The following is a 27,893-nucleotide window of genomic DNA, read 5'->3' as shown; positions in this document are numbered from 1 at the left end:
CATGGCTGAACCACCTAGTCTCCATATACCTGCTCGCTGGGTAATTTAGCTTAACCAATCCACCTAATCTGCACATCTTTGGACTGTGTTCCAAAAACACGGGGAGCATGTGGAAACTCCATACAGTCACCCAAGGGTAGAATCGAACCTGGGTCCTATTGCTATGAGGCAGCAGTGCTAATCACTGAGCCCATTATGTCATGGGCGATGTCATAGACCATCATGGACAGACTATGCTGGACAATTATTGATCTGTGCTGAGAATGAACATGATCTCACTGAACACTCAATCCTGGGATGGGTAAATAATGCTTTGTCCATTTTCCCGTGGGGTGTTAACACCTACCTGGATTCCTTAATAGTTGAAACATCCGCATTCAGACTGGAAATCTTCTCTTTCAGGATCCAGAGTGATATTGACAACAGAATGAAATTCACCTGCAAAATAGGATCGTTCAGTTCACCCCGATAATCCTTTCTCAGAGGCATGGTGATAAAATTCACGTATCAACACGTCATACGCTGCAGACAATGTTGAAGAAAAGATTCGATTGGTGTGGGACTCAGTCTGAGTCCTCAATTTTTGTTTTACTCATTCACAGGATGTGAACATCACTGATGAGGCCTAAATTGTACTTCCCATCCCTGAGAAGGCCACGACTCATCACAGCCATCTAAAGTGGTTTACTGGGTCTTTTCAGAGGGCAATTAAGAGTCAAATGTCACAACAGAACAGAGATCCACTGGAGAAACTCAGCAGGTCCAGCAGCATCTGTGGAGAGAGAAACAGAGTTACAGTCCCGAGTCCGGTATGATTCATCTTCAGAATTACTGCTCTACTTCAGTTCTGAAGAAGGGCCTCTGGACTCAAAATGCTAACTCTGCTTCTCTCTCTCGCTCCACAGATGCTACCATCACAGGATGTGAACATCACTGATGAGGCCTAAATTGGGGCGGCACGGTGGCACAGTGGTTAGCACTGCTGCCTCACAGCGCCAGAGACCCGGGTTCAATTCCCACCTCAGGCGACTGACTGTGTGGAGTTTGCACGTTCTCCCCGTGTCTGCGTGGGTTTCCTCCGGATGCTCCGGTTTCCTCCCACAGTCCAAAGATGTGCAGGTCAGGTGAATTGGCCAAGCTAAATTGCCTGTAGTGTTAGGTAAGGGGTAAATGTAAGGGTATGGGTGGGTTGCGCTTTGGCGGGTCGGTGTGGACTTGTTGGGCCGAAGGGCCTGTTTCCACACTGTAATGTAATCTAACCAGACCTGCTGTGTTTCTCCAGAAATTTCTGTTTTGATCTCAGATCTCCAGCATTCACAGAGTCCTGCTTTCATACACGCGTAAACCAAACCAGGTAAGAACTGCAGATTTCCTTCCCTTAAAGACATCAGTGAAATAACTGCTTTCTTTTTTAATGGCAGTGTGGTATCCTCATGCCTGTGCGATACAGAGGTTTTTTTTTAATTCCAGATTTATTCAACTGAATTTGAGTCCCCCAAGTATCAACATTTATGCATGTCTGTTCATAAGCTTGAATGCAGGGGGATATAAGGCTGGAAGAGCAGTTGGAATTCGTATTGGGATAACTATCATAGGATGTCACAGTGGTTAGCACTGCTGCCTCACAGTGCCAGGGACCTGGGTTTGATTTCAGCCTCAGGCGACTGTGTGGAGTTTACACATTTCCTCGTGTCTGCATGAGTTTCCTCCAAGTGCTCTGGCTTCCTCCCACAGTCCAAAGGTGTGCAAGTTAGGTGGATTGGCCATGGGAGATGCACAGTTACAGGGGGTGGTTCTGAATGGAATGCGCCCCAGAGGGTTGGTGTGGTCTTGATGGGTTGAATAGCCTGTTTCGAACAGTAGGGACTTTATATTTCTGACAACGGCATGTAGAATGGCTACCCCTGAAAGGGCAACTGCAATAATTAAGACTGTCATTCATAATGAGTTTACGTTTTCAGTATTCTCGCACCTTGCCAACTCAGGGCAACGTCCTTTGGTGCAGGAAGACTGCCAGCTCCACAGAGCCAAGTTGGCAAGGGTGGGGGGAGGGGGGGGGAGGCATCCAGATCAGAGGCTCCTTTTCACAATGAGCAAGCCCTAGCAGCATCACGTCCCAAGTCTGAGACTCAAACACTGACAGAGCTTCCCCTCCGCTCCCTTGGACTGCCCTCTTGGCACTTTCTTAGTTGGCAGCTGATGCCTCCATGTCAAGGGTTTCCCAGCATTCCTCAGCAGCACCCTCCTCTCCCCATAGGGATGCCCAGGTTCTTGAGTGGCCAGCACTGCCTTATTGGTGATGGTGAAGGCAGTTCCCCATCTCCACCGACCCCCAACCGCCAATTTACCTCATGGAAAAGCATATGCTCAGGACCAGTATTTGGTTTTGACATTGAAGCTCCTGGGAATGATAGAATCCCTACAGTGTGAAAAGAGACCATTGGCCCACCAAGTCAGTACCAACCCTCTGAAGGGAATCCCAACATGGATGATCCATCTAATTTACACCTCCCTGGACACTACAGGGCAATTTGCCTAACAAATAGACAATTTATAATGGAAAATCCACCTAACCTGCACACCTACGGACTGTGGGGGGGAATCCAGAGCACCTGGAGGGAACTCACACAGACACGGTTAGAATGTGCAAACTCCACACAGACAGTCATCCGAGGGTGGAATCAAACTTGATCCCTGGTGCTGTGAGGCAGCAGTGCTAACAGTGCTATCTGCTGGATAAATCCTACCCTATGAATCCAAATCATTTGTCCAAGTGATCAGTTACATAGGATAACCACTGTGCTACAACAATAAACACACACGAAGAGATGACAGTGGAGAGAAGTGGAGATATTATAATGAGAGTGAACTAGGAAAGCAGAGCTCCAAGCAAATCCTCTGAGGGCGTGGGTACAAATCCCATCACAGTAGCTATTGGAATTGAAATGTAATTGATGCATCTAAAATATAAAGGTACTCCCAGTAATATCACCATGCCAATGATCGCTGATGGTTGTGAAAACTCATCTGGTTTGCTTAAGCCACTTCAGGGAAGGAAATCTACCATCCTTACCTGGTCTGGCTGGCACATGACTCTAGCCCCAAAGCAACAGCATTGACTCTTAAGTGCCCGTGTTCAATGGCAGACCAAGCCACTCAGTTTCAAAGGGAATTAGGGAAATAAATACTGGCCTTGCCAGCAACCTTACAGGAGAATGTAATGTTCTAAAGCAATTCTGAAGGCGATGAGCTGCACGGAGGGGAGTGTCATAGTTCAATCCACTGAAGTGTGGGAATTAGTTTTCTGTATGGTTCCAAATTTTGAGGGAGTCAAACCATACATCAAAAAATTTTGTGGGATTCATTTATCTTAAGATGGTATTTCCATTTTGCTATATTTCATTTGATTCCATCCATCTTTCCTCATGCATAAAGCCGTGAGCGAATCCAAATCCATGACTTGGCTCACTGGCTGCATTATCTGTGAGATGCCAACTGAAGTGTTTGATTGCTCTGTGCTCAATTATGTGGGTTGGATCACTATTGATGCTCACTGGGCTTGACTGGTCAAGCCTGGGTGTGGATTTGGAGAAAAATAAGCAAAGCTGCAAAAAGATTTGGAGGTCTGAGCTGGAAGCAAGGGTACAGGAGGAGATATTTCAATGCCATGGAAAGGAAGATCTTTCATACATCCAGACGGATATCACTTCTGCTTAGATCTGAGATATAACAAATACAACAACAACCTCTCCAAGAACTGAAGGTTAATCCTTGGAACTGTGTAGTGGGCAGCTCAGGAGAAAAAAACAATGATCCAAATGGGAAAGAGCAAAGGGGGGATGAAATTGGAGGTAGGGAGTCACCCAATGCAGCCCCAGGAGTCAATGTGACCAGGGTTAACAAGACTCGGTGCCACATTATTGCCAAGGCCTTGGTAAATGCTCGTTTTGCGAAGGTAGTTGGCATGACTGTCATTCTGAAAGGCTGAGTAACCAAGGGGACACAGATCCTCGTTCACCCAAACCTCTCCTGTGATCTCAGTTCACAGGACAGGGAGCCATTCTGTTAGCAGCATTCCCTGGGACCCCAGAAACATTGAGGAATCTTTCTGCAGCTTTGCTTATTTTTCTGGAACGGCCGAAAATGCGCTGCTGGAAAAGCGCAGCAGGTCAGGCAGCATCCAAGGAACAGGAGAATCGACGTTTCGGGCATAAGCCCTTCTTCAGGAATGAGGAAAGTGTGTCCAGCAGGCTAAGATAAAAGGTAGGGAGGAGGGACTTGGGGGAGGGGCGATAGGTGGAGGGAGGTCAAGGTGAGGGTGATAGGCCGGAGTGGGGTGGGGGCGGAGAGGTCAGGAAGAAGATTGCAGGCTAGGAAGGCGGTGCTGAGTTCGAAGGATTTGACTGAGACAAGGTGGGGGGAGGGGAAATGAGGAAACTGGAGAAATCTGAGTTCATGCCTTGTGGTTGGAGGGTTCCCAGGCAGAAGATGAGGCACTCTTCCTCCAACCGTCGTGTTGCCATGGTCTGGCGATGGAGGAGTCCAAGGACCTGCATGTCCTTGGTGGAGTGGGAGGGGGAGTTAAAGTGTTGGGCTACGGGGTGGTTGGGTTGGTTGGTCCAGGTGTCCCAGAGGTGTTCTCTGAAACGTTCCGCAAGTAGGCGGCCTGTCTCCCCAATATAGAGGAGGCCACATCGGGTGCAGCGGATGCAATAGATGATGTGTGTGGAGGTGCAGGTGAATTTGTGTCGGATATGGAAGTGTCCCTTGGGGCCTTGGAGGGAAGTAAGGGGGGAGGTGTAGGCGCAAGTTTTGCATTTCCTGCGGTTGCAGGGGAAGGTGCCGGGAGTGGAGGTTGGGTTGGTGGGGGGGTGTAGACCTGAAGAGGGAGTCACGGAGGGAGTGGTCTTTTTGGAATGCTGATAGGGGAGGGGAGGGACCCCTGGTGGTGGGGTCCGTTTGGAGGTGGCGGAAATGACGGCGGATGATACATTGTACATGGAGGTTGGTGGGGTGGTAGGTGAGGACCAGTGGGGTTCTGTCCTTGTGGCGGTTGGAGGAGCGGGGCTCAAGGACGGAGAAGCGGGAAGTGGAAAAGATGCGGTGAAGGGCATCGTCGACTACGTCTGGCGGGAAATTGCGGTCCCTGAAGAAGGAGGCCATCTGGGTTGTACGGTTTTGGAACTGGTCCTCCTGGGAGCAGATGCGGCGGAGACGCAATATGGGATGGCGTTTTTACAGGGGGCAGGGTGGGAGGAGGTGTAGTCTAGGTAGCTGTGGGAGTCGGTCGGTTTATAGTAAATGTCCGTGTCGATTCGGTCACCCGAGATTGAAATGGAAAGGTCTAGGAAGGGGAGGGAGGAATCTGAGACGGTCCAGGTGAATTTGAGGTCGGGGTGGAAGGTGTTGGTAAAGTGGATGAACTGTTCAACCTCCTCATGGGAGCACAAAGCAGCGCCGATACAGTCATCGATGTAGCGGATCACACCCAGGTTTGGTCAATCAAGCACAGTGAGCATCAATTGTGATCCGACCCGCACAATTGAGCACAGAACATTGAACCAGGGATGCATGTGAAATGTCCTTAGCAGAGGGAACAGCTACGGACTGTGGAGGGGAGTCCAGAGCACCTGGAGGGAACTCACACAGACACGGTTAGAATGTGCAAACTCCACACAGACAGTCATCCGAGGGAGGAATCAAACACTTTCTAAAGATAACTTGGACAAGAAGTATGAAAATAAAGTGTCAAAGAATTAGAGCAGGTGCGGAGGAGACTGGCAAGGATGTTGCTGAAATGGAGAATTTAATTTAAGAGGAACTTCTCAATCGGCTTTTTAATTTGGAACAGAGGAAGCTGAGGGGAGATCTAACTGAGTGTATTAAAGTTATAACCATCCAGTATAACAGAAAGGAGGCTGCCTATCCCCTGGATTGAGAGGTTCATAACCAGGGCAGAGTAGATTTAGGATAAGAGGCAGACAGTTCAGTGGGGTTCTGAGGAGAGATACCTCATCCAGTGGTTGGTTGGAATCTGGAATTCTCTGCCTGAAAGAACAGGGGGGAGGAACAGGGACCCCTGCTACATTTCAAACAACGTACTTGAATTTTGTACTTGAACTGTCATAATCTGCAAGATGGTAGACCAAGCACAGCTAAGTGCTGTTTGATCACTTTTGTTGAGGTCTGTTAACATCTTTACTGAGGATGAAGAGAAACAAGTGGAGGTTGTTAATTAGTTGAGCACCCATTGGTTGCAGCATGAGAGAGGTAAGACTGAGCAAGTCAATCAACTCTCGCCATAAAGGAAAGGTCTGCCAGTCTTAGTTGTAATGTTACCTACTGCCTTACATTCTGTTCACAAATGGGATTCTGCTGAAGGGCTATCTGTTGGTCTAGCCTGGCAACATGGGCCAAATGGATACCTTCCATCAATGTGTCTGCTTTCCAAGCTGATGGTAGATGATTGTTCAGCAGACTTTGCAAAAGGTAGCTTTGAAAACAACCCCAGTTTCCATGATTTTTGCTTTGAACAAACCTGCCTATGCCTGACATAATAATACAGACAATAAGATGAGGGAAGCATTCATTAAGGATTTAACGCTCAGTTTTGTCTCCACAACTTCCATCAGCTGAGCCCTTACCAAAAGGATGAAGCAGAGAGGTCCCAGGAAACTCCATATAAAGCCTCTTTCCAGATTTAACCAACAGCTGGAATTAAAGGAACAGTTTCAATCCAGTATTACAATTTAAATTAGAATCCCAACACTGTAGAAGCAGGCCATTTGGCCCATCAAATGCACACCGACCCCCTGAAAACCATTTCACCCAGACCTACCCTTTCACCCTAACCCCCTGCATTTTCCATGGCCAATTCATCTCACCTGCACACCTTTGGAAAGTGGGAAGAAACCAGAGCACCCAGAGGAAATGCACACAGACATAGTGAGACCATACCAACTCCACACAGACAGACACCCAAGGGTGGAATTGAACCCAGGTCCCTAGCACTGTGAGACACCACTGAACCACTGTGCCACCCACAATGAGTCACACAGTTTTTAAAAAAACTTCTTGGATCTATCAGTCTTTCCCACTGGAAATTCCTGCATGCAAGTTCAAATATACATATATATTCTACACACAAATGATTTATACTTGAATGTGGGAGGGTTGATCAGTAAGTTTGGAAATGATGTAAAAATTGATGGGGTGAGGAGGATAGCCTCAGATTACAGAAGGATATAGACGGGCTGATCGGATGGATTGATCAATACCAAATGGAATTCAAGCTGGATCAATGTGAGATGATGCACTTGGGCAGGTCAAACAGGGCAATGGGATACATGATGAATGTGAGCACTCTGGGAAGCACAGAGGGTTAGAGGGACCTTGGTGACCATGTCCCTTAATGTATCGGGACAGGTGGGTAAAGTAGTTAAGAAGGTGTTTGGGATACATGCCTTTATTATCTAAGCCATAGAGTTTAAAAGCAGGAAGGTGATGCTGGAACTGTATCAAGTTTGGTTAGGCCACAGCAAGAGTATTGTGTGCAGTTCTGGAATCCACATTATAGGAGGGACTGGAGAGGGTGCAGAGGGAGATTTATTGGTATGTTGCCTGGGCTGGAGAGTTTCAGTGAGTTTGGACAGACTGGGCTTGTTTTCCTAAGAGCAGAGGAGACTGAGAGAGGATGTGATTGAGATGTGCAAATTTATGTGGGACATATATAGGGTATGGAGGAAGGAACCTTTCCCCTTGATGGAGGGATCAGTGACCAAGGGGCATAGATGTATGGTACTGGACAGGAGGTTTAGAGAGAGATGTGAGGTTATTTTTCACCCAGAGAGGAATGGGAATCTGGAACTCACTGCCTGTCAGGGTGGGAGATGCAGAAATCCCCACCACATCAAAGAAGTAATTAATTGTGAAGCCAAGGCAAGCAAGGTTCTGAGCCAAGTACTGGAAAATGGGATTTGAATAGTCCGGTGGCTATTTTAGACTCGCAGAGATTGGATGGGTCAAAGAGCCTTTTTCTCCATGCTCCACAATTATTACCAAGGTCGGGCTGTCGCACTGTAATTCCACCTTCCTGCCATCAGGAGGAGGCATTTGCCAAACATTTCTGACTTTTATAATGAGAGCCGAATATGCCCATGCGGCACAATCCCAGCACCATCCCTCCTCGAAGCTTAGTCCATGTGACCGTGTGGTGCCAACAACTGCATTTATATAGCACCTTCACTGTGGCAACGCATTTCCAAGGGTGGCACTGAGCCACGTCAGGAGAACTTTGTGTAGACCATCAACACGGCCAACCAGATTGGTTTTGAACAACACGTTAAGGACGGAGAGGGACTAGAGCAAGGTAGAACATGAGCTCCAGAGGTTCAGGATGTTTGTGCTGATGGCACGGCCAGCCACTGGTGGAATGGTGACCATTCAGGATGCAAAAACGTCCATATTTCAAGGGGGCACAGAGATTTTGGGAGGTTAAACACCTGGAAGAGGCGAGTGGAATAGGGAAGACTTACAACCTAGAGGAAGGGAACATGTGGGGAATGCTAGTTTTGACATTGTTGGAGTCAGAACCAGTAGAGGGGGAGTGAAGACAATGCCGTGAGAGAATTGGACACAGTGCAATTTAGAACATAGGCTGCAGCAATTTCAATTAACAACTCGTTTTCACTAGTGTCGTGGTATGGCCCAAACCAACCCCCTCAAAATAGTTTAAGGAGACAGCTTCAACCCTATTTTTTTTCTTATTTCAAAGGCAAGTGCCAGGCGTTTGTTCCGAAAGCAAATTGATGAGTCAAACTACTGGATTTGAAGCAAAGCACATTTTTTCCCTTACATAATAGTTAAAATGCAATAAAAGAAAGAAGTTGGAATAAGTTTGTGAGAAGATTTGTAGCTCGTTGTTGTGGTTCTGTTCACCGAGCTGGGAATTTGTGTTGCAGACGTTTCGTCCCCTGTCTCGGTGACATCCTCAGTGCTTGGGAGCCTCCTGTGAAGAGCTTCTGTGATGTTTCCTCCAGCATTTATAGTGGTTTGTCTCTGCCGCTTCCAGTTGTCAGTTCCAGCTGTCTGCTGCAGTGGCCGGTATATTGGGTCCAGGTCGATGTGCTTATTGATTGAATCTGTGGATGAGTGCCATGCCTCTAGGAATTCCCTGGCTGTTCTCTGTTTGGCTTGTCCTATAATAGTAGTGTTGTCCCAGTCTGAGTGTGTGGTTACGAAGGATAGCTGGTCGTGTCGTTTCGTGGCTAGTTGGTGTTCATGGATGCGGATCGTTAGCTGTCTTCCAGTTTGTCCTATGTAGTGTTTTGTGCAGTCCTTGCATGGGATTTTGTACACTACATTCGTCTTGCTCATGCTGGGTATCGGGTCCCTCGTCCTGGTGAGTTGATGTCTGAGAGTGGCTGTTGGTTTGTGTGCTGTTATGAGTCCTAGTGGTCGCAGTAGTCTGGCTGTCAGTTCAGAAATGTTTTTGATTTATGGTAGTGTGGCTAGTCCTTTGGGTTGTGGCATGTCCTCATTCCGTTGTCTTTCCCTTAGGCATCTGTTGATGAAATTGCGGGGGTATCCGTTTTTGGCGAATACATTGTATAGATGTTCTTCCTCTTTTTGCAGTTCTGGTGTGCTGCAGTGTGTTGTGGCCCTTTTGAACAGTGTCTTGATGCAACTTCTTTTGTGTGTGTTGGGGTGGTTGCTTTTGTGAGTTTTAAAATATGTAAGTTTACTTACTCTCACACATCTATCCCAAATGTAAATGTGATGTCTCACAGACTTATCCCACACACAGGGACAGGGAGGCAGTGGTGAGAATGTACTGGAACATTCATCCACAATCTCCAGGGTGATGTCCTGAGGATCCTTCAGCGCAAATTGTCCATGCCAACCATAATCCTAAATTAAACTCGTCTCACTTTCCCACATTTGGCCCATATCGCTCCAAATCTTTTCTATCCACATAACTGTCTGAGCATAGGCCTCAACAAGTACGTGGACAGGCCTCTACCAAACTCAGTGTACCTCTACCAAACTCAGTGTAATCCAATCTCTCCTTCCTCACTGTTTTTTGCGCTTTAAAGTTCTCCAAATAATTTTAAGTGAACTTTATTTTTGCTTCTGCTCTAGAAAATACAGGGAAAAACTGCAAAAGAAAACTCCAATGCAGAGCAGAGGCAAGATTCACACCATTCTCCTTCCGCTACCTTCACACAATCAAAGATGGAACAATTAAACACTGCAGCCCAAGGATGCTATATAAATGCAGGTGATAGGTTTCATTTTGCCCACTGACCAAATTGAAGCATCCATGGTGCTCCAATCAGTGATTAAAATGTTCAACGTACACTGACCACGATTGATTCTCACATTCCAGATCCACACACTCCCATGTCATCAAAGACCCTTCCCGCCCCGGTCAGAATCTCTCCCACAATTTTCCGTCAAGCAGAAGATACAAAAGCTTAAAAACACGTCCCAACAGATTTAAGAACAGCTTCTTCCCCACTGTTACTGGACTTCTAAATGAACTTCTCAAATATAATGTTGATCTTGCTCTCTGTGTACCTTCACTGCAGCCATAACATTGTATTCCTCGCTCTGTTCTCTGACCCGAATGCACTTTGTATGGTATGACCTGCCTGCACTGCACGCAAAACAAAACTTTTCACTGTATATGGGTACATGTGATATTAATAACTCAAATCAAAATCAGTCTATGCATCGAAACTGATCCTTGACCTGTGCAATGATTAAACCTTCCCTCCACAGCGCCTTAACTTCAATGCACATTGTCAAAAGACACACCACACAAGGTTATAGTCCAATGCGTTTATTTGAAATCACAAGCTTTCAGAGCGCTGTTCCTTCGTCAGATGAAGGTCACTTCACCTGAAGAAGAAGCACTGCTCTGAAAGCTTGTGACATCAACTGACCCATTGGAGTAAAATCTGGTGTGGTGCATCTTTCGGTTGTGTCCACCCCAGTCCAACACCGGCACCTCCACATCAATGCATATTCACTCAGCTCAGGCACAGAAGATGTCGGGATAGTCTCTGTACTCACATTCGGTCGGTCCCGTAGCCTTTGGCATTGACCGCGGCAGTCACGATCACGATGACTGCCGGGCACCCGTAGCCGATGGGGTACATCAGTCTCCGGGGAATGACACGGGTACGGGAGAAGTTCACCACTTTGAGATTGAGCACCATGAGGCAGAGCTGGACGGCTTCCAGACACATCCAAAAGAAGGCAGCCAAGAACAAATAGTGTAATCCGCCGGCAACGGTGGCACATAAAACCTAGAGAGAAGCAACGTTAACTCAGTTCGATTGATCAGGGGTAATGAGCTCGTCCCTTTGACTCTTGCCATCCTGTGATGCCCACATTACCTCCGACGGGTATGATGGGAATTACAGCCGACAGACAAATACAGCTGGTGTGCCACTCTACACTGGGTGCCTGAAATAAAACGTGGTTACGGAACAGCTTTTCTCACCCAGCAGGTGGTTAGGGTCGACAGTACAGCGGCTCTATTGAAGTGCTGAAGAGGAAATTAAGGGTCTGAAAGGGTTAATTAATTGTCAGATAATTAAATGGGTGGCGCAGTGGTTCAGTGGTGAGTACCACTGCCTGACAGCGGCAGGGACCCAGGTTCGATTGCAGCCTTGGGCGACCGTCTGTATGGAGTTTGCACATTCTCCATGTGTCTCGTGGGTTTCATCCCGAGGGGTCCGGTTACCTCCACAGTCCAAAGATAGACAGGTTAGGTGGATTGGCCATGCTAAATTGCCCACAGTGTTCAGGGATGTGCAGGTTCGGCTGATTAGTCATGGGAAATGCAGGGTTAGTGAGGGTTGAGTCTGGTTGGGATGTTCTGGGGAGAGTCAGTGAGGACTTGTTGGGCTGAAAGGCGTGATTTCACACTGGAGGGATTCTGTGAAAATGGGCTTTGACAACCATAATCACGCCAGGCGACTTCAGTGTCTCAGTGCTTTCCTTCAGAAAGTAGTGTGTAATTAAATGCAAAACATGAAAGCATCTAGAATTGAGGGGTCAAACATGTGCTGGTCCATCACCCTAGTTCCACATGCAGGCTGACTCAAACATCTTAATTGGACACTTCACATCTCTCACTACATTCCCAATGGAACTTCCTTTTTCTTTATTCATGGGATGATTACATCACTGGCTAAGCAGCATTCATTGTCCATCCCTAATTGAGCAGTAACCACATTGCTCTGGGTCTGGAGTCACATGTAGGCCAGACCAGGTAAGGATGGCAGATTTCCCTTCTGCAAAGGACGTAAGTGAAGCAGATGGGTTTTCCTGACCATCGACAATGGATTTAGGGTCATCCTTAGATTTTTCATTCCAGATTTTGTTTTAATTGAATTCAAATTCCGCCATCTGCCTTGGCACGATTGCAGGGAAATACTCTGGAAAATTCCTCTCGGACATCCTCAAGTGAGAGGAAGCAGGACCAAGTGTCATGATAGAGACCCCTGGTCCTTCCCAATCTGTCCAGATATATTTATAATCCGGGAATTCCCTCTCTAATCGCACTGTGGATGTACCTCCACCATATGGACTTCAAGGGTTCAAGGTGGAGTCTCATCATCACCTTGTGAAGGGAAACTGAGCAACGGGCCATAAAGATTCTTGAGAGGACTTGACAGTGTAGATGTGGAAAAGTTGTTTCCTCTTGTGGGAGAGTCTAAGACCAGAGGGCATCATCTCAGAGTTGGGGGTGGGGGAGTCACCCACTGAAGAGTTAAGGAGGATTTCTTTACTCTCAGAGGAAAGGGAAGCTGTAGAATCCTTTGCTGCAGGGAGCTGTTGAGGTTGGGTCACTAAATATATTGAAGGCTGAGACAGACAGATTGATTATCTCAATTAAAATGGGGGTAGTTGAGGTTGGGCCTTCCCTGCTTTTTCCCTCTAACCCTTGATTCCCTCAATCTGTCTGTCCTAGCCTTCAATATGTTGAGTGACCCAGCCTTAACAGCTCTCTGCGGTAGAGAATTCCACGGAATCTCTACCCACCGAGTGATGTAATTCCTCCTCATTTCTGTATTAAATGGGTGACCCCTTACATTAAGATTGTGCCCTTGAGGTTTGAGAATGAAGGTTAATGTCATGGAATTCGGCAGTATGGAAGTGAATCCGGATTTTAGGAATGACCATTGATAAGACAGCGTCATCAGGGTGTAGGGGGTCAAAGCAGCTTTACCGTGCTTTTGTTAACGGAGCTTGCTACCAGGAATAGCAGTTCTGCCAGGAACAGACTCAGACACAAGTGTGCCTTGATGGTGGTATTGATGTTTTGAATGGCCTGGCAGCCGAAGAAGGTCACAATTGACACCAGGAGGCACAGCAAGGATAGAGACAATCCAAAATAGGTGATCCAGCTGAGAATGGAGAGGTGCAGCTGGTCCTGAGAAACAATGGATGCAATGGAAGACAAATTAAATACAAGACATCGGGTTGCATCATCCCACATGGCTGAAGGCAAACTTGGTTGTGGGACAGTTTCTGAATTTGTAACCTAGTGATATTATATTCCAAAGAAGAAGAGCAGTATAGCACAGGAACAGACCCTTCGGCCCATCAACTCTGAGCTGACACATGATGCCTTTCTAAACTTGTGTCTCTACATGGTCTGTATTCCTCTGTTCCCTGCCTGTTCATATCTGTGAAGATGCCCCTTAAACATTGTTATTGTACCTGCTTCCATCAACTCCACTGGCAGCACATTCCAGAGACTTACCACCCACTGTTGGGAAAATATTGCCTCTCACATCTCCTTTAAATTTTCAACTTTTGCCAGTATCTGATGCCCCCAATCATTGAACATTTCTATCCTGGGAAAAATACTTCACCCAGTCTAACCGTGCCTCTCATAATTTTGCAGATCACCCCTCACCCTTCAAATGAAAACAAACCAAGTTTGCCCAATTTCTCCTCCTGCCGAAAATCGTCCCCACCAAGCAACATCCTGGTAAACCTTTTCTGTACCCTCTCCAAAGCCTCCACGTCCCTCTGTTCGTGTGGCAACCAGAACTGGCCACAATATTCCAAATGTGGCCTAACTAAAGTTGAATACAGCTGCAAGATGACTTGCCAATTTTTATACTCCATGCCCAGACCAATGAAGGTAAGCATGCCATCTGGCTTCCTGACCACCCTGTGCACTTGTATTACCACTTTCAGAGAACTGCAGACGAGATTTCCTCTGAATGTTGATACTGCTAAGGGTTCTGGTGTTTACTGTATACATCCCCCCTGAATTAGATCTTCCAAAATGCATTTCCTTGACAGGATAGACCAAATGGAGTGCTTAAGATGGTTAAAGGATTTGACAGGATGAATATAGAAAGAATTCCTTTGTTGAGTGGTGTCTGGAACAAGGAGACTATGCCATTAAAATTAGAGATCAACGATTCATAATGTGATCCCCTTCTTTACCAAAGGATATTGTAAATCAGCCTCCTTTCCCGAAAATCTTTCTGATGGAGTTTGTGCAATACGAGCATTTGACACCACAGTTCCCTTTGAACTGAGTGGCTTGTCCTGCCTTTCCAGAGGACAATTTATATTCAACGACATTGCTGTGGGTCTGGAGTCATGTGTTAGACAGACTGGGTAAGGATGGCAGTTTCCAGATGGGTTTTTTCGGCAAATTGTTATTATCTCTGAGACTAACTTCAAGTACATTCTAAACTACCTGCACTGGGGAGTTATTACACACCTCAAGAGCATGTGGAACATGAACTCAGACCTCCGGAGTCAGAGGTAGGGATACTATCCCAATGCCCACAAGTGCTCCCTCCAGTCTAGCGAAATTGCTGAGTTACTTATTGAATACAAATTGCACCAACTATCCAACAGGAGATGGGCGAGATTTATACAAGGAATTGAGTTCACACAAAGGCACAACACTTCCAAGTTCCCCAATCACAGTAAGATGCGGAAATATGGCTCGAGAGAGAGTCACCTTGGGAACCTTGCTGCTTTTTCAATAAGCAGGTGAAACCTCCAATAATATCAGAAGATCCTGGCCGTCACTTCTGTTAAGGTTACAGGACCCTGGAGCAACCTTGTGACGATGTCACAGAGGTGCACATCATTGTGCATAAATAGTACATTGTGGGTGGAGTTTGAACACTGTAGGAGAATAGCAGACTACACAATACTACACCAGACCAGAACATTCGAGATTATATATACATGAACATAGGAGAAGATGGATTCATCATCATGCAATGTCACTGTAAGTTAGACACTGGAATATCTATGATGTTCCCAGTAACCAGAACCAAGGATCACAGTCTAAGGGTATAGGGTAAGCTAATTAGGACTAAGATGAGGAGAAATGTCTTCACCCAAAGACTGGGGAGACTGTGGAATTCACTGCAATAGAAAGCGATTGAGGCCGAAACATTGAATGTTTTCAAGAAGGAGTTAGATATAGCTCTTTGGGCTAAAGGGATCAAAGGGGAAACGCGGGAACAGGGGACTGATGTGGATGGTCAGCAACGACCACATTGAATGGCACAGCAGGCTCGAAGGGCTGAATGGCCTACTCTTGCTCCTGTTTTCTATGTTTCTGTGTTCAAGTCTCAGCTTGAAGACAATTCTTGACTTTGCCTTCTCCTCAGACAGTTTGTTAATAGTGTGGCATCAAACCCACACAATAAAAGAATTGCATGGCGGTATCTGCGGGTCGTGATGGTTCCACAATAAATCAGTCTCCCTGCCGCCTCTGCCCTGTGCTATTGACAGTAACTGGACACGGACACGGCTCAATGACCGGCATGTGGTTCAGTAGCAATGGGAGTTCAGTTCCTACCGTGATCTCATATTGAGCCAGGAGCACTGCAAAGCTGGAGAGGACACTGCATCTGCACTCCGTGTGAGTCGCATTCATGGCCACGAGGAAACAACTTGATGGAGACCAGTTGCCGCCTTCCCCAGAAGATTTCCAAGCGACGCAAACTTTATGCCCTCGGGCAATACCTTCCTGCAAGAAAGCATCAGTTCTCATTCAGTGTTGCAGAAGCAAAGAATGTAATTGGCCAAGGCTCCCATGAGAGCATCCTTCAGGCTGCAGAGCTCTCACTGCTGTCAAGGGCAAGGGGGTGTACATTCATGGAAGCTCCTGCAAGGTCCCCACTCACATAGACTCATCCAATACCGAAAAGGCCCTTTGGCCCATCGAGGCTGTACTGCCAAATATACAGACTGTGCATTTCAACCACCAAAGCCTGCTATCCATCCTTTTAAAATGAAGCCCCCCTTCCCCCCCCCCACCTTGCTATTGACCCTTTGACTGAGGGGAATATCTGCTTCCTATCTCCCCGTCCATAATCTTACACACCTCTCTATCAGGTGCCCCCTCCACTTTCTCTGTTCCAAAGAAACAACCCGAGCTAAGTCAGCCTCTCTCCATCGCTGAAATGCTCCAATCCAGGGACCGTCCTGGTGAATCTCCTCTGCACCCTGTCCAGTGCAATCACATCCTTCCTGTAGTGTGGGGACCAGAACTGCACACAGTACACCAGCTGTGGCCTCACCAATGTTCCCGTACAACTCCAACATAAACTTCCCGCTCTCATAATCTGTACCACAAATGATAAAGGCAAGTGTCCTTCTGCCCTATTAACCTGTCCTCCCACCTTTGGGGATAGGTTGACAAATGCCCCAAGATCCCTCTGTTCCTCTGAACTTCCTCATTTCCTGTCATTCATTGAGTTGGCTTAAAGGGAGGAGACAGAGGGTGGTGATTAGATTAGATTAGATTACAGTGTGGAAACAGGCCCTTCGGCCCAACAAGTCCACACCGACCCGCCGAAGCGAAACCCACCCATACCCCTACCTTTACCCCTTACCTAACACTACGGACAATTTAGCATGGCCAATTCACCTGACCCTGCACATCTTTGGACTGTGGGAGGAAACCGGAGCACCCGGAGGAAACCCACGCAGACACAGGGAGAATGTGCAAACTCCACACAGTCGCCTGAGGTGGGAATTGAACCCGGGTCTCTAGGGCTGTGAGGCAGCAGTGCTAACCACTGTGCCGGTGGCGGAATGTTGTTTTTTTGTCAGACTGGGGGCCTGTGACCAGTGGTGTGCTGCAAGGAGCAGTGCTGGATCCACTGTTGTTCATCATTTATATCAATTATTTGGATGGGAACATAGGAGAAAAGGCTTGCAATTTGAAGATGACACCAAAATTGGTGGTGGAGTGGAGAATGAAGGAGGTTATCTCAGAGTTCAATGGGACCTTGATCAGATGGGCCATTGGATGGATGACTGGCACATGGAGTTTAATTTAAATAAATGCGTTGCTTTTTGGAAGGGGGAATCAGGCATGACTTACACTTAAGGTCCTTGGCATAGTTCATAGTTCCTTCAAGGTGGAGTCACAGCTAAATAGGATGTGAAGACGGTGTTTGGTACACTTTCCTTTATTGGTCAGTGCACTGAGTATAGGAGTTGGGGGATCATGTGGCAACTGTACAAGACATTGGTAAGACCACTTTTGGAATTCTGTGTTTGATTCTGGTCTCCGTGCGACAGGAATGATGTTGTTAAACTTGAAAGAGTGCAGAAAAATTGACAAGGGTGTGACCATGGTTGGAGGGTTTGAGCTAAAGGGAGAGGCTGAATAGGCTGGGGCTGTTTTCCCAGAGCTACAGAGTGAGGGGTGACCTTATGGAGGTTTATAACATCATGAGGGGCATGGATATGGTGGATAGTCAGGGTAGGGATGTCCTAAAAGAGGGCATAGGTTTAAGTTGAGAGGGGAAACACTTAAGGCACAACTTTTTCACACAGACAATGATACATGTATGGAACGAGATACCAGTGGAAGCGCTGGAGGCTGCTACAATTAGAACAATAAAAGGGATCTGGATGGGTATATGAACAGGAAAGATTGACAGAGATATGGGTCAAATGCTGGCAAATTGTACCAGATTAGTTTAGGATATCTGGTCAGCATGGAGGAGTTGGACCGAAGGGTCATGTTGCTATAGAACTCATCCAAAGTGCATTACCTCACATTTCTCAGGGTGAAATTCCACCTGCCATTGATCTGCTGTTCTGACTAATCCGTTTCTATCCTCCTGTAAGTTAACACCTTCCTCTTCACCATCAACCACCCGAGTAATCTTTGTATCATTCTCAAACTTACTTATCATTCTCCCCCAAATTCTCACCTATGGACCCAGTGCTGATCCCTTTGTTATACCACTGCACACTGGGCTCCATTAACACAAACAGCTGCCTATCACCCACACTCTGTCTCCTATCAATAAGTCAGTTTTGCATCCAACTTGCCAAGTTAGTCTCGGTCCCACCTGTTTTTACCGTCTTTATCAGTTTCCGTGTGGGACCTTGTCAAAGGCCTTGCTGAAACCCATATTAACTCCATCAAACACCCTCCCCTCATCTACACAGCTGGGCACCTCCCCGAAACATTCCATTTGATTTGTCAAGCATGACCTCCTTCTGACAAAGCCATGCTCATTATCTCTGATCAAACCTTGCATCTCTAAATGGAAATTTCCTCCTTCACCATTTCTCCAGTAGTTTCCCTATCATTGATGTGAGATTTACTCATCTATAGTTCCCTGGCTTATCTCTATCATTCTTCTGGTAAACTGGGAAACACATTAGCTGTCCTCCAGTCCTCTGGCACCTCTCCTGTGGCCAGAGGCAATTTAACAATTTGGGTCAGAGCCTCTGTTATTTCCTTCCTTACCCCCACAGCAGCCTGGAATAGAACTCACCCAGCCCTGGGGATTTGTCCACTTCTACACCTGCGAAATCCTCCATTATCTCCTCGTTTCTTATATTCATCTGCTGAAGAACCTCACAGTCCACCTTCTCAAATTCTGTCCTTGTATCCTCCTTCGCCCGGGTATAGACAGATGAGAGGTATTTGCTTCACGCTCCACCAAAATTCTTTGGCTTCACATACAGATTGCTCCCTTGATCCCAGACTTTACAAACTTTACTCTTTCCCTGGTAATTCATTTCCCCTTGATATACTTGTGGAATATTTTAGGAATCTCCTGCATTTCACTTGCCAGTGTTTTCTCATGGCCCCTCTTTGCTTCCCAGTCAGGATTTTGTGGGCAGCATGATGGCTCAGTGGTTGGATCAAAGCACCAGGGACTCAGGTTTGATTTGGGTGACTGTCTGTGTGGAGTTTGCACATTCTCCCCGTGTCTGTCTGGGTTTCCTCTGGGTGCTCCGGTTTCCTCCCACAGTCCAGATGAGGTGGATTGGCCATGCCAAATTGCACCGTAGTGTCTCAGGACAGGTGGGTTAGCCAGTAGGGAAAGCCGTGGTAGGCTGGGTCTGGGTGGGATGCTCTTCAGAGATGGTGGAGACACAATGGGCTGAGTGGCCTCTATCTGTACTATAGGGATTCTATGATTGATCCCATGTAACCCCACCAGATTGCTTTCTTAAATTTCTTCCCTGCACTTTTGATATTCCTCTTAGATCTTCATTGATTTGCTGTGTTTGTACATGTTACACATCTCTCTTTTCCTTTCCAACGGGTCCTGAATATTCCTCGATATCCAGGGTTTTCTGGGTTTGAATTTCACCCTAAAAGGAACATGTTGAGCCTGTACTCTTGCTATGTTCTTCATGAACTCCTCCCACTCTTCTGCTGTGGAATTACCCTCAACTCGCTGTTCTTAGACTGCTTTAGCCCGTTCCTGTCCAATTCTAATCAAATTGGCCTTACCCCAATCCAAAACCCTTTTTTGCAGACCACCTTTCTCCATAAGAAACTTTAAACTTATAGCGTTGTAATCATTCGCATTAAAATGCTCCCCCGTCACTTCAAACATCTTCATTGCCTAGAATTCGGTGCAGCACTGCACTGTCCCTGGTCAGACCATCTACATGTTGATATCAAAAGCTCTACTGCGCACATTTCAAGAAACCAGTCTCTCACAACTCTGAGTACTGTGATTATCTCAATTAATATTGGGGCAGCTGAAATCCCTTCATATAACAGATAATAAACAGGGGGTATGTGTCGATGGGCATTTCGCACGCTGGAAATGAGTTGAAAGTAATGTTCTGCAGGGGTCGCGGTGTTGGGACCCTTGCTTTTTCTTCTTTACAGGTCATTCTGCGCGTTTCACTAATGCAAATTTGCTAGAACATGATTGACAAATCGGGGATACTGTTTCAATAGCAGAAACTTTTAAAGCATGTCTCAGTTATTACGCGATTCCAGCCCCATTAGTGTAAATAGAACTGCTATTACGCGATTTTCTTATAGCCACAGATTGCACGAGAACGGAACAATCGTGTGGCAGCAGAATCGACTTTATCTAAATCATACAATCCTGACAAGTGTGGAATCAGGCCATTTGGCCCATTGAGTCGTCAACAACCTCCAAGGAGCACCCCACCCTAAAATGCCCATGTCTAATCCACCTAGCCTGCACATCCCAAGGTACCATATGCACTTTAGCATATGGTCAATCCACCTAACCTGCACATCATTGAACATCGGGAGGAAACCAGAGCACCCAGAAGAAACCTGTGCAGACCCAGGGGAATGTGTAAACTCCACAGAAAGAGCAGTCCGAGGCTGGAACCAAACCCGGGTCGCTGGCACTGTGAGGCAGCAGTGCTAACCACTGAGACACCGTGTCGCCACAAGCGATTTGGAGATGAGGGTTGATGGAAAAATCTCTAAACTTGCCGATGATGCCAAACTAGGGAGAACAGGGATTTGTGAAGATGATGATTGACAGCAACTGGTTAATGATCGACAGAAATCGTGTTGATCTGTTAAAAAAATTCCAATCACTGACCTGTTTCCCTTGAATTCTGCTGAAAGTAATGCTCACATTTCCACTCAGATTTTGGATTCCTCTGTTCCCTTTCGTCACAGTTACCACACTTGAATAAAACTCGCTGGGCTGTAGATTCTTCGACACATTGCTTTCATCATCCACTAGCTCTGGACCGATGACGGAGTCCAAATTACTGTAGGAGATAAAGGCGAGTGTAGCTTCCAGGACAGAAAAGATAAGGAAGTAAGTCAGATCACTCAGCCACTCTAAGTATGAAGAGATCATGCAGAGTGTTATTACGGAGCTGAGGGTTATTGGGGGGGAGAGATTACAGAGAGGCAAAAGGACAACCAGGATCTCATTGAATGGTGGAGCAGATTCAAAGAGCCGAATGGTCTACTCCTACCGCTGTGTTATAATCTAAACCTCAGCTGCTGTACTTGCTGGCCTATTTTCACTTCAGCTCTGAGCAACGTTTCAATCTTCAACCCCAGCCTTACACTCATGTCATTCTCACCTCTGTAATCCCATAAGATATAGGAGCAAAACGAGGCCATTCAGCCCGTTGAGTCTGCTCCACCGTTCGATCATGGCTGGTAGGTTTCTCGGCCTCATTCTCCTACCTTCTCCCTTTACTAATCAAGAACCTGTCTCTATCCATCATAAATACATTTGCCTTCTGGGGCAATGGGTTCCACAGATTCACCATCCTCTGGCTGAAGAAACTTCTCCTCATTGCAACCAACTCAAAACCTCTTGAGATCTCTGCGCTCCCCCTTATTTTAATCATGCCACAATTAGCAGGCACACCTTCAGGAACTGTTAGCTCCAAATGCTGGAATTCAACCATATTCATAGCTCTCCTCCTCTCTGCTCCTTTAAGGCACTCTTTCAAACCAAGCCATTTGGCCACCTGTCCTACCTGTCAAAGTACACTCATGCAAAGCATTTTGGGATAGATTACAAATTTAAAGGTGCTGTATAAATGCTGTTGGTGCCATGAACATGTTAATTTGGCACAGATTTACTCACAAAATTGACTCACTTGTTTCTCAAAGGGCTTCCAGGAGGTCATTGATCATGGTATGGAAGCAGACCATTTGGCCCATTCCGACCCTCTGAAGAGTAACCCACCCAAACCCATTCCCCCGCCCTATTATCCTATATTTACTCCTGACTAACTCATAGATACCGGAACACGAGGGTCAAGGTCACATGGCCAATCCACCTAATCTCCACATCTTTGCACTGTGGGAGGAAACCAGAGCACCCAGAGGAAACTCCGCACAGACAGTCACCCAAGGCTAGAATCAAACCGAGAGATGAAGCCTGGTGCTGTGGGACAACAGTGCTAACCACTGAGCCCAAGGGATGTCTGATTGATAGGATGTCATGATGTGTGGCTGTTTACAATGGGTTCCATGGTGTTTTATCAACATGTACACAATGTTACGTTTGGTCACTTATTACAACAGTCTCTTGTTAAGTGTCATTGTTGGCAAACATTCGCCACGGGCTAAGTTTTAAAAGTGATTTTTGTTATTCACTCAGGTGCACAGGTGTTAAAAAGATGTGGGTGTACTGTACCTTTAAGAGAGTTAAAATCTATGTGGGCGGCACGGTGGCACAGTGGTTAGCACTGCTGCCTCGCAGCGTCAGAGACCCGGGTTCAATTCCCGCCTCAGGCGACTGACTGTGTGGAGTTTGCACGTTCTCCCCGTGTCTGCGTGGGTTTCCTCCGGGTGCTCCGGTTTCCTCCCACAGTCCAAAGATGTGCAGGTCAGGTGAATTGGCCATGCTAAATTGCCCGTAGTGTTAGGTAAGGGGTAAATGTAGGGGTATGGGTGGGTTGCACTTCGGCGGGGCGGTGTGGAATTGTTGGGCCGAAGGGCCTGTTTCCACACTGTAAGTAATCTAATCTAATCTAATCTATCAGAACTACCTTACACAGCACCAAGTGTTCTGAAAAAAGTCACAATGTAACGCTTGCTCGAAAGCTAGATTAGCTGGGTTGCCTGAAGATGAAAAAAACAAATTCAAATTCGGCCAATCAGTTTATGCCCCAAAAATACCAAACTCCAATCAAGTCTGAATTCAGTATATTGGCATTCTTCAAAGCCACTGATACAATCCGATGCTTTGGAGGTATAAGACTGGGAAAACCTGAACAATTGAAGGAGAACTGCCAAGCCACCAGCATCAACAGACTGCCAGAGAATAGCGCTCTTAATGGTACTTTTATCGATCAGTGACCTATAAAACATAAATCCCAAAGGAGACAAAAAGAAGACAGAGGAAGAGAAGATTTGACATCTGGCTGGTCTTGAAAACTTGAATTTTTAGTAAATCTTAATTGGGGGTTTTATCAGACTAGTATTATAGAAGGGAAGGTAAAAGATAGGTTAGAGGAAGGAGTTGTAAATAGTTGTTAGTTAATTATTCTCTGTTATACTTTAAGAAATAAAGTTGTTAATTTTTACTTTGAATAGTTCTTGGTGTCTTGAATTTTCACAGATTACTGCATGGGAAAAATCTCTTCTGTGTTGCTGGTTTAAATTAAGCAGGAAGGTTTACCCCATGACGTAACGAAGGTGAATAAAGCAGAGACATACCAGAGTCTTTGTCACCTAAAACCGTGTAAGGGTCAACGTTCAGAGTGTCTCCTTTGGCTTCTAATGTCACAGTTTTGTTCCCAGTGATGTTGTGCCTTTCAATGAAACTTATTTCAAGACCTGATGGGAAGAAGGGAAGATGATTTTAATATTGCATATCTATTTTGGTGATGCTATGCTTAAACTGGACAGGTTACACACAATAATACAGACGTGCAGCTGCTCCTAGTCTGATAGATTCAGAAATAATGAGCCAAAGTGAGATCCCACCATTTTCATGTCTAGCCCTTGAGTCAATTATGGCATCGTTATCCCAGCACCAGAAGTCAGTATGAGAGATCCCACTCAGTAACCTCACCCATAAATTGAGGATGCAATTTGGCCCATCTTGTCTATGTCAACCCAAAGGCACCCCACCATCATGACTGCTCCAGTGAGCTCCACTAAACTCTGCAGGTCACTGTGGTCATAAGAACATGTGCCCCTTTTCCTTTCAGGTGGTCAATGCCAGGGGTTTTGGCAGATGCTGCTGAATGAGAGTTGTGCGCTGCCACAAGGTATTTTGTAGGTGAAACGCACTCCGACTGTATTGGGCCTTCAGTAGAGGAAGTGGGGTTTTCCAAATAGTGTATCATCTACCAAGCAAACAGGCCACCCACCCATGAATGCTGACAAACCAATGGAGAGTTGCTGTGGCCTCAGTCAAACCATGCATTTGGAGTATATTGTACAAGGTAGCGGGGCTGAAGGAGTTAACATCGGAGTTACATTAGCTTCCCCCCAACCTGCTCATGACAACCAGCCTTGGGAGTAGAAACAGTTTGTCTTGCATCGGATCCTGATCAGATGTGACATACCTGGCTCCTGATGCCTAACACTCTCATGTTAACTGTTCCTGTTGCAATCATGCAATAAACTACACTTGTAGGAGTGAACTATACCTTGTAGCTGTGGGAGTGAATTACGCCATGTAAATGCTTCTCCTTGACAAACATCTCCGAGACACCCGCACCAATCAACCAAACCACCCCGTGGCTCAACATTTCAACTCCCCCTCCCACTCTGCCGAGGATATGGAGGTGCTGGGCCTCGTCCACCACCGCTCCCTCATCACCAGACGCATGGAAGAAGAACGCCTCATCTTCCGCCTCGGAACACTTCAACCCCAGGGCATCAATGTGGATTTCAACAGCTTCCACATTTCCCTTTCCCCCACCTCATCCTAGTTTCTAACCTCCAGCAACATGATCCCCTTGACTTGTCCGGACTTGTCCGACCTGCCCAGCTCCTTTTCCACCTATCCACTCCACCCTCTCCTCCCTGACCTATCACCTTCATCTCCTCCCCCACTGACCTATTGTACTCTATGCTACTCTATCCCCACCCCCACCCTCCTCTAGCTTAACTCTCCACGCTTCAGGCTCTCTGCCTTTATTCCTGATGAAGGGCTTTTGCCCGAAACGTCGATTTTGCTGCTTGTCGGATGCTGCCTGAATTGCTGTGCTCTTCCAGCACCACTGATCCAGAATCTGGTTTCCAGCATCTGCAGTCATTGTTTTTACCTCTAAGAATCTCGAATGGTCTATCCTGTACAAATATTAGACATGCCTTTCGCACCCAAAATGATATTTTAATTAGAATTTGATTAGCTTCCTTTGAAATTTTGACCTTGGAGTTAGTTGGCAATGGTTCTGGGGTTTTTAATTTTCACCACTTGATTATTTATAAATTATAGAAAGGGCATTTGTTGGCAGCTTGTGGCTGGCACACAGAATGCAATACAACAGACAGTATTCTGCCATATTCCTGATCTGTGCCTTGTAGATGGTGGACAGGCTGTGGGGAGTCAGGAGCTGAGTTACTCACTGCAGGGTTCCAGGTCTCTGACCTAATCCTGTAGGTGGAGCATTTATGTGCATTTTTTTCATTTAATAAGGTATTTCATTATTAATTAGGAATTGAAAATGAAAGGCAAGATATAATTTGGGTTGAAAAGAGCTATGGAAAGAGATGAGACATTAAGAAGCGGTAGTGATACGGTATTAAGTATCCGTTCCAAATCCTGTTGGTCAACAAGCTATGGGTTTTGTGGATCATATATTTGGGTCACATGAGCACTGCGGTTGACACTTAATGTTTAAATTCCTGTTGCCATTTCACAAACTGAAGTGAAGAGACCTTAGTTTTTAATGTCAGGTTTATCCATCAATGAAGCAATTATACCAATGGAGCAATTATATCAAATTCTCATGACATCCCAACAAAAGAATGTTGGTGGGTAGGAACTTTTGTCACAACTTCAGGACCCAAAGCACATTTTGCTGTCAATAAAACACTTTTGAAGTGATAATGTGGGAAATTATCACACATTATCACAGTTGCACTCCAATGTTGCAGCTAAACTAAACCTTCAGACAGCCTCCACTGACACCATGTTGGATAGACTAACTAGAGTGTTGGTCATCCTGGTGAAGCAGCATTTCACCTCTACCTCCTCCAATCTGGTCTATTGCATTCACCACTCCCAGTGGGGCCTACTCTACGTTGGAGAAACCAAATGCAGATTGCAAGACCACTTTCGAGGCAAAAGTGAGGACTACAGATAGAGTCATAGAGACGTATAGAATGGAAACAGACCATTCGGTCCAACCCGTCCATGCCGACCAGATATCCCAACCCAAGCTAGTCCCACCTGCCAGCACCTGGCCCATATCCCTCCAAACCCTTCCTATTCATATACCCATCCAAATGCCTCTTAAATGTTGCAATTGTACCAGCCTCCACCACTTCCTCTGGCAGCTCATTCCATACCCGTACCACTCTCTGTGTGAAAAAGTTGCCCCGTAGGTGTCTTTTATATATTTCCCCTCTCACCCTAAATCTATGCTCTCTAGTTCTGGACCCCCCAGCCCCAGGGAAAAGACTTTGCCTAATTACCCTATCCATGCTCCTCATAATTTTGTAAACCTCTATAAGGTCACCCCTCAGCCTCCGATGCTCCAGGGAAAACAGCCCCAGCCTGTTCAGCCTCTCCCTATAGCTCAAATTCTCCAACCCTCGCAACATGCTTGCAAATCGTTTCTGAACCCTTTCAATTTTCACATCTTTCCGATAGGAAGGAGACCAGAATTGCATACAATATTCCAACAGTGGCCTAACCAATGTCCTGGACAGCTGCAACATGCCCTCCCAACTCCTGTACTCAACAGAGTTTCAATCAGAGTGGTGCTGCAAAAGCACAGCTGGTCAGGCAACATCCGAGGAGCTGGAAAATTGACATTTCGGGCAAAAGACCTTCATCAGGAATAGAAGCAGAGAGCCTACAGGGCGGAGAGATAAATGGGTGACCGCTTTCGCAGATCACTTCCAGTCCCAGCATTCCTGGTCATTTTAACCCAGCATCCTGCTCACATGCCCACTTGTCCGTCCTTGATATGCTGCAGTGTTCCATTGAATCACAGCACTAACTGGAGGACCAACATCTCATCTTCAGATTGGCACTTTCCAGCCTTCTGAACTTAATATTGAGTTCAACACCTTCAGGTGTGAACCCACTCCCATTCCTTCCCTTTCTTTCAGTTGTATCTGTTACATTCTCTGTCACCATGTCCTCTCTCCCCTCCACCCAACCCAGTTGGACTGTTTGCTCTTTCCAGTCTGGCAGTTAGACACATCCATTGTTCTGTCATTCTCACATTCCCATCACTTAATCTGAACGATCAATATCCTTCCTCCCCCAGCACTCCAACCCCCCACCTCGTATGATTGTATAAATGCTGGCTCCTCCACTTCTCACATCAGATCTGGTAACAAGTCATCTAGACTTGAAAAGTTAGCTTGCTCTCTCCCCATGGATGTTGCCTGACCTGCTGTGATCGCCAACATTTTTTCAGACTTTGCCCCTCATTTCAGTTTGAAATCCACAGCGTCCACTTGGTCGAGTCAAGTAGAGGAGAGTCATTTGGTTTTTGAACAAGGTCAGCCTCTTACCTTAAGCAAGATCACATGATAGAAACTAGATACAAGTTACCTCGGTCTATTGGACATTGTAACAGAGAAAATGAGGAGCCCAAGATGGCTGACCCGACACCATTAATATCCAACATTGCTCTGTTATTGTCCTTATGACATCTGCAGATTAACTGAGAACGAATGCGCTGACCCTGTTCAGAATCACTACAACAGCAGCAAACTCATCACAGGCAGCGATGAGATAATAGTCTGGATATTTCATAAGCTGGTGTCTTTAATGGTAGGGGTCATGGAGCGTAAGTCGGAGCATATAAAAATAGATTGAATTTCCAGCCTTCCTCAGCTCACTCTGATAAGATTGAGAGTGGATGGAGGCCAATGTTGATGGTGGGATTACCATGGGAACAATTATCAGGAAACTGCTGCCCATACCTGGTTTGGCCTACGTGTGACCCACTGC

General features: G+C 46.3%; 1 protein-coding gene across 1 annotated transcript in view; it reads right to left on the bottom strand.

Annotated features, from left to right (window-relative positions):
- LOC122546659 (adhesion G protein-coupled receptor E3-like) overlaps window positions 1-27,893 on the bottom strand; it is a 61,111-nt gene that overhangs the window by 5,620 nt on the left and 27,598 nt on the right. The window contains exons 10-16 of the mRNA XM_087983467.1: window positions 23,462-23,581; window positions 20,868-21,067; window positions 15,863-16,033; window positions 13,244-13,447; window positions 11,077-11,312; window positions 6,645-6,711; window positions 347-438 (exon numbers count right to left, since the gene is read on the bottom strand). Coding sequence (XP_087839593.1) covers window positions 347-438; window positions 6,645-6,711; window positions 11,077-11,312; window positions 13,244-13,447; window positions 15,863-16,033; window positions 20,868-21,067; window positions 23,462-23,581 — 1,090 coding nt within the window. The remainder of the gene's footprint in view (window positions 1-346; window positions 439-6,644; window positions 6,712-11,076; window positions 11,313-13,243; window positions 13,448-15,862; window positions 16,034-20,867; window positions 21,068-23,461; window positions 23,582-27,893) is intronic.

Source organism: Chiloscyllium plagiosum, unplaced genomic scaffold (assembly GCF_037043375.1).
Source record: "Chiloscyllium plagiosum isolate Xiang-an unplaced genomic scaffold, Cpla_swu_hap1 HiC_scaffold_45, whole genome shotgun sequence".
Lineage (NCBI taxonomy): Eukaryota > Metazoa > Chordata > Chondrichthyes > Orectolobiformes > Hemiscylliidae > Chiloscyllium > Chiloscyllium plagiosum.
Note: the sequence above shows the minus strand (reverse complement) of the source record. Positions and strands in the feature narration are given on the sequence as shown.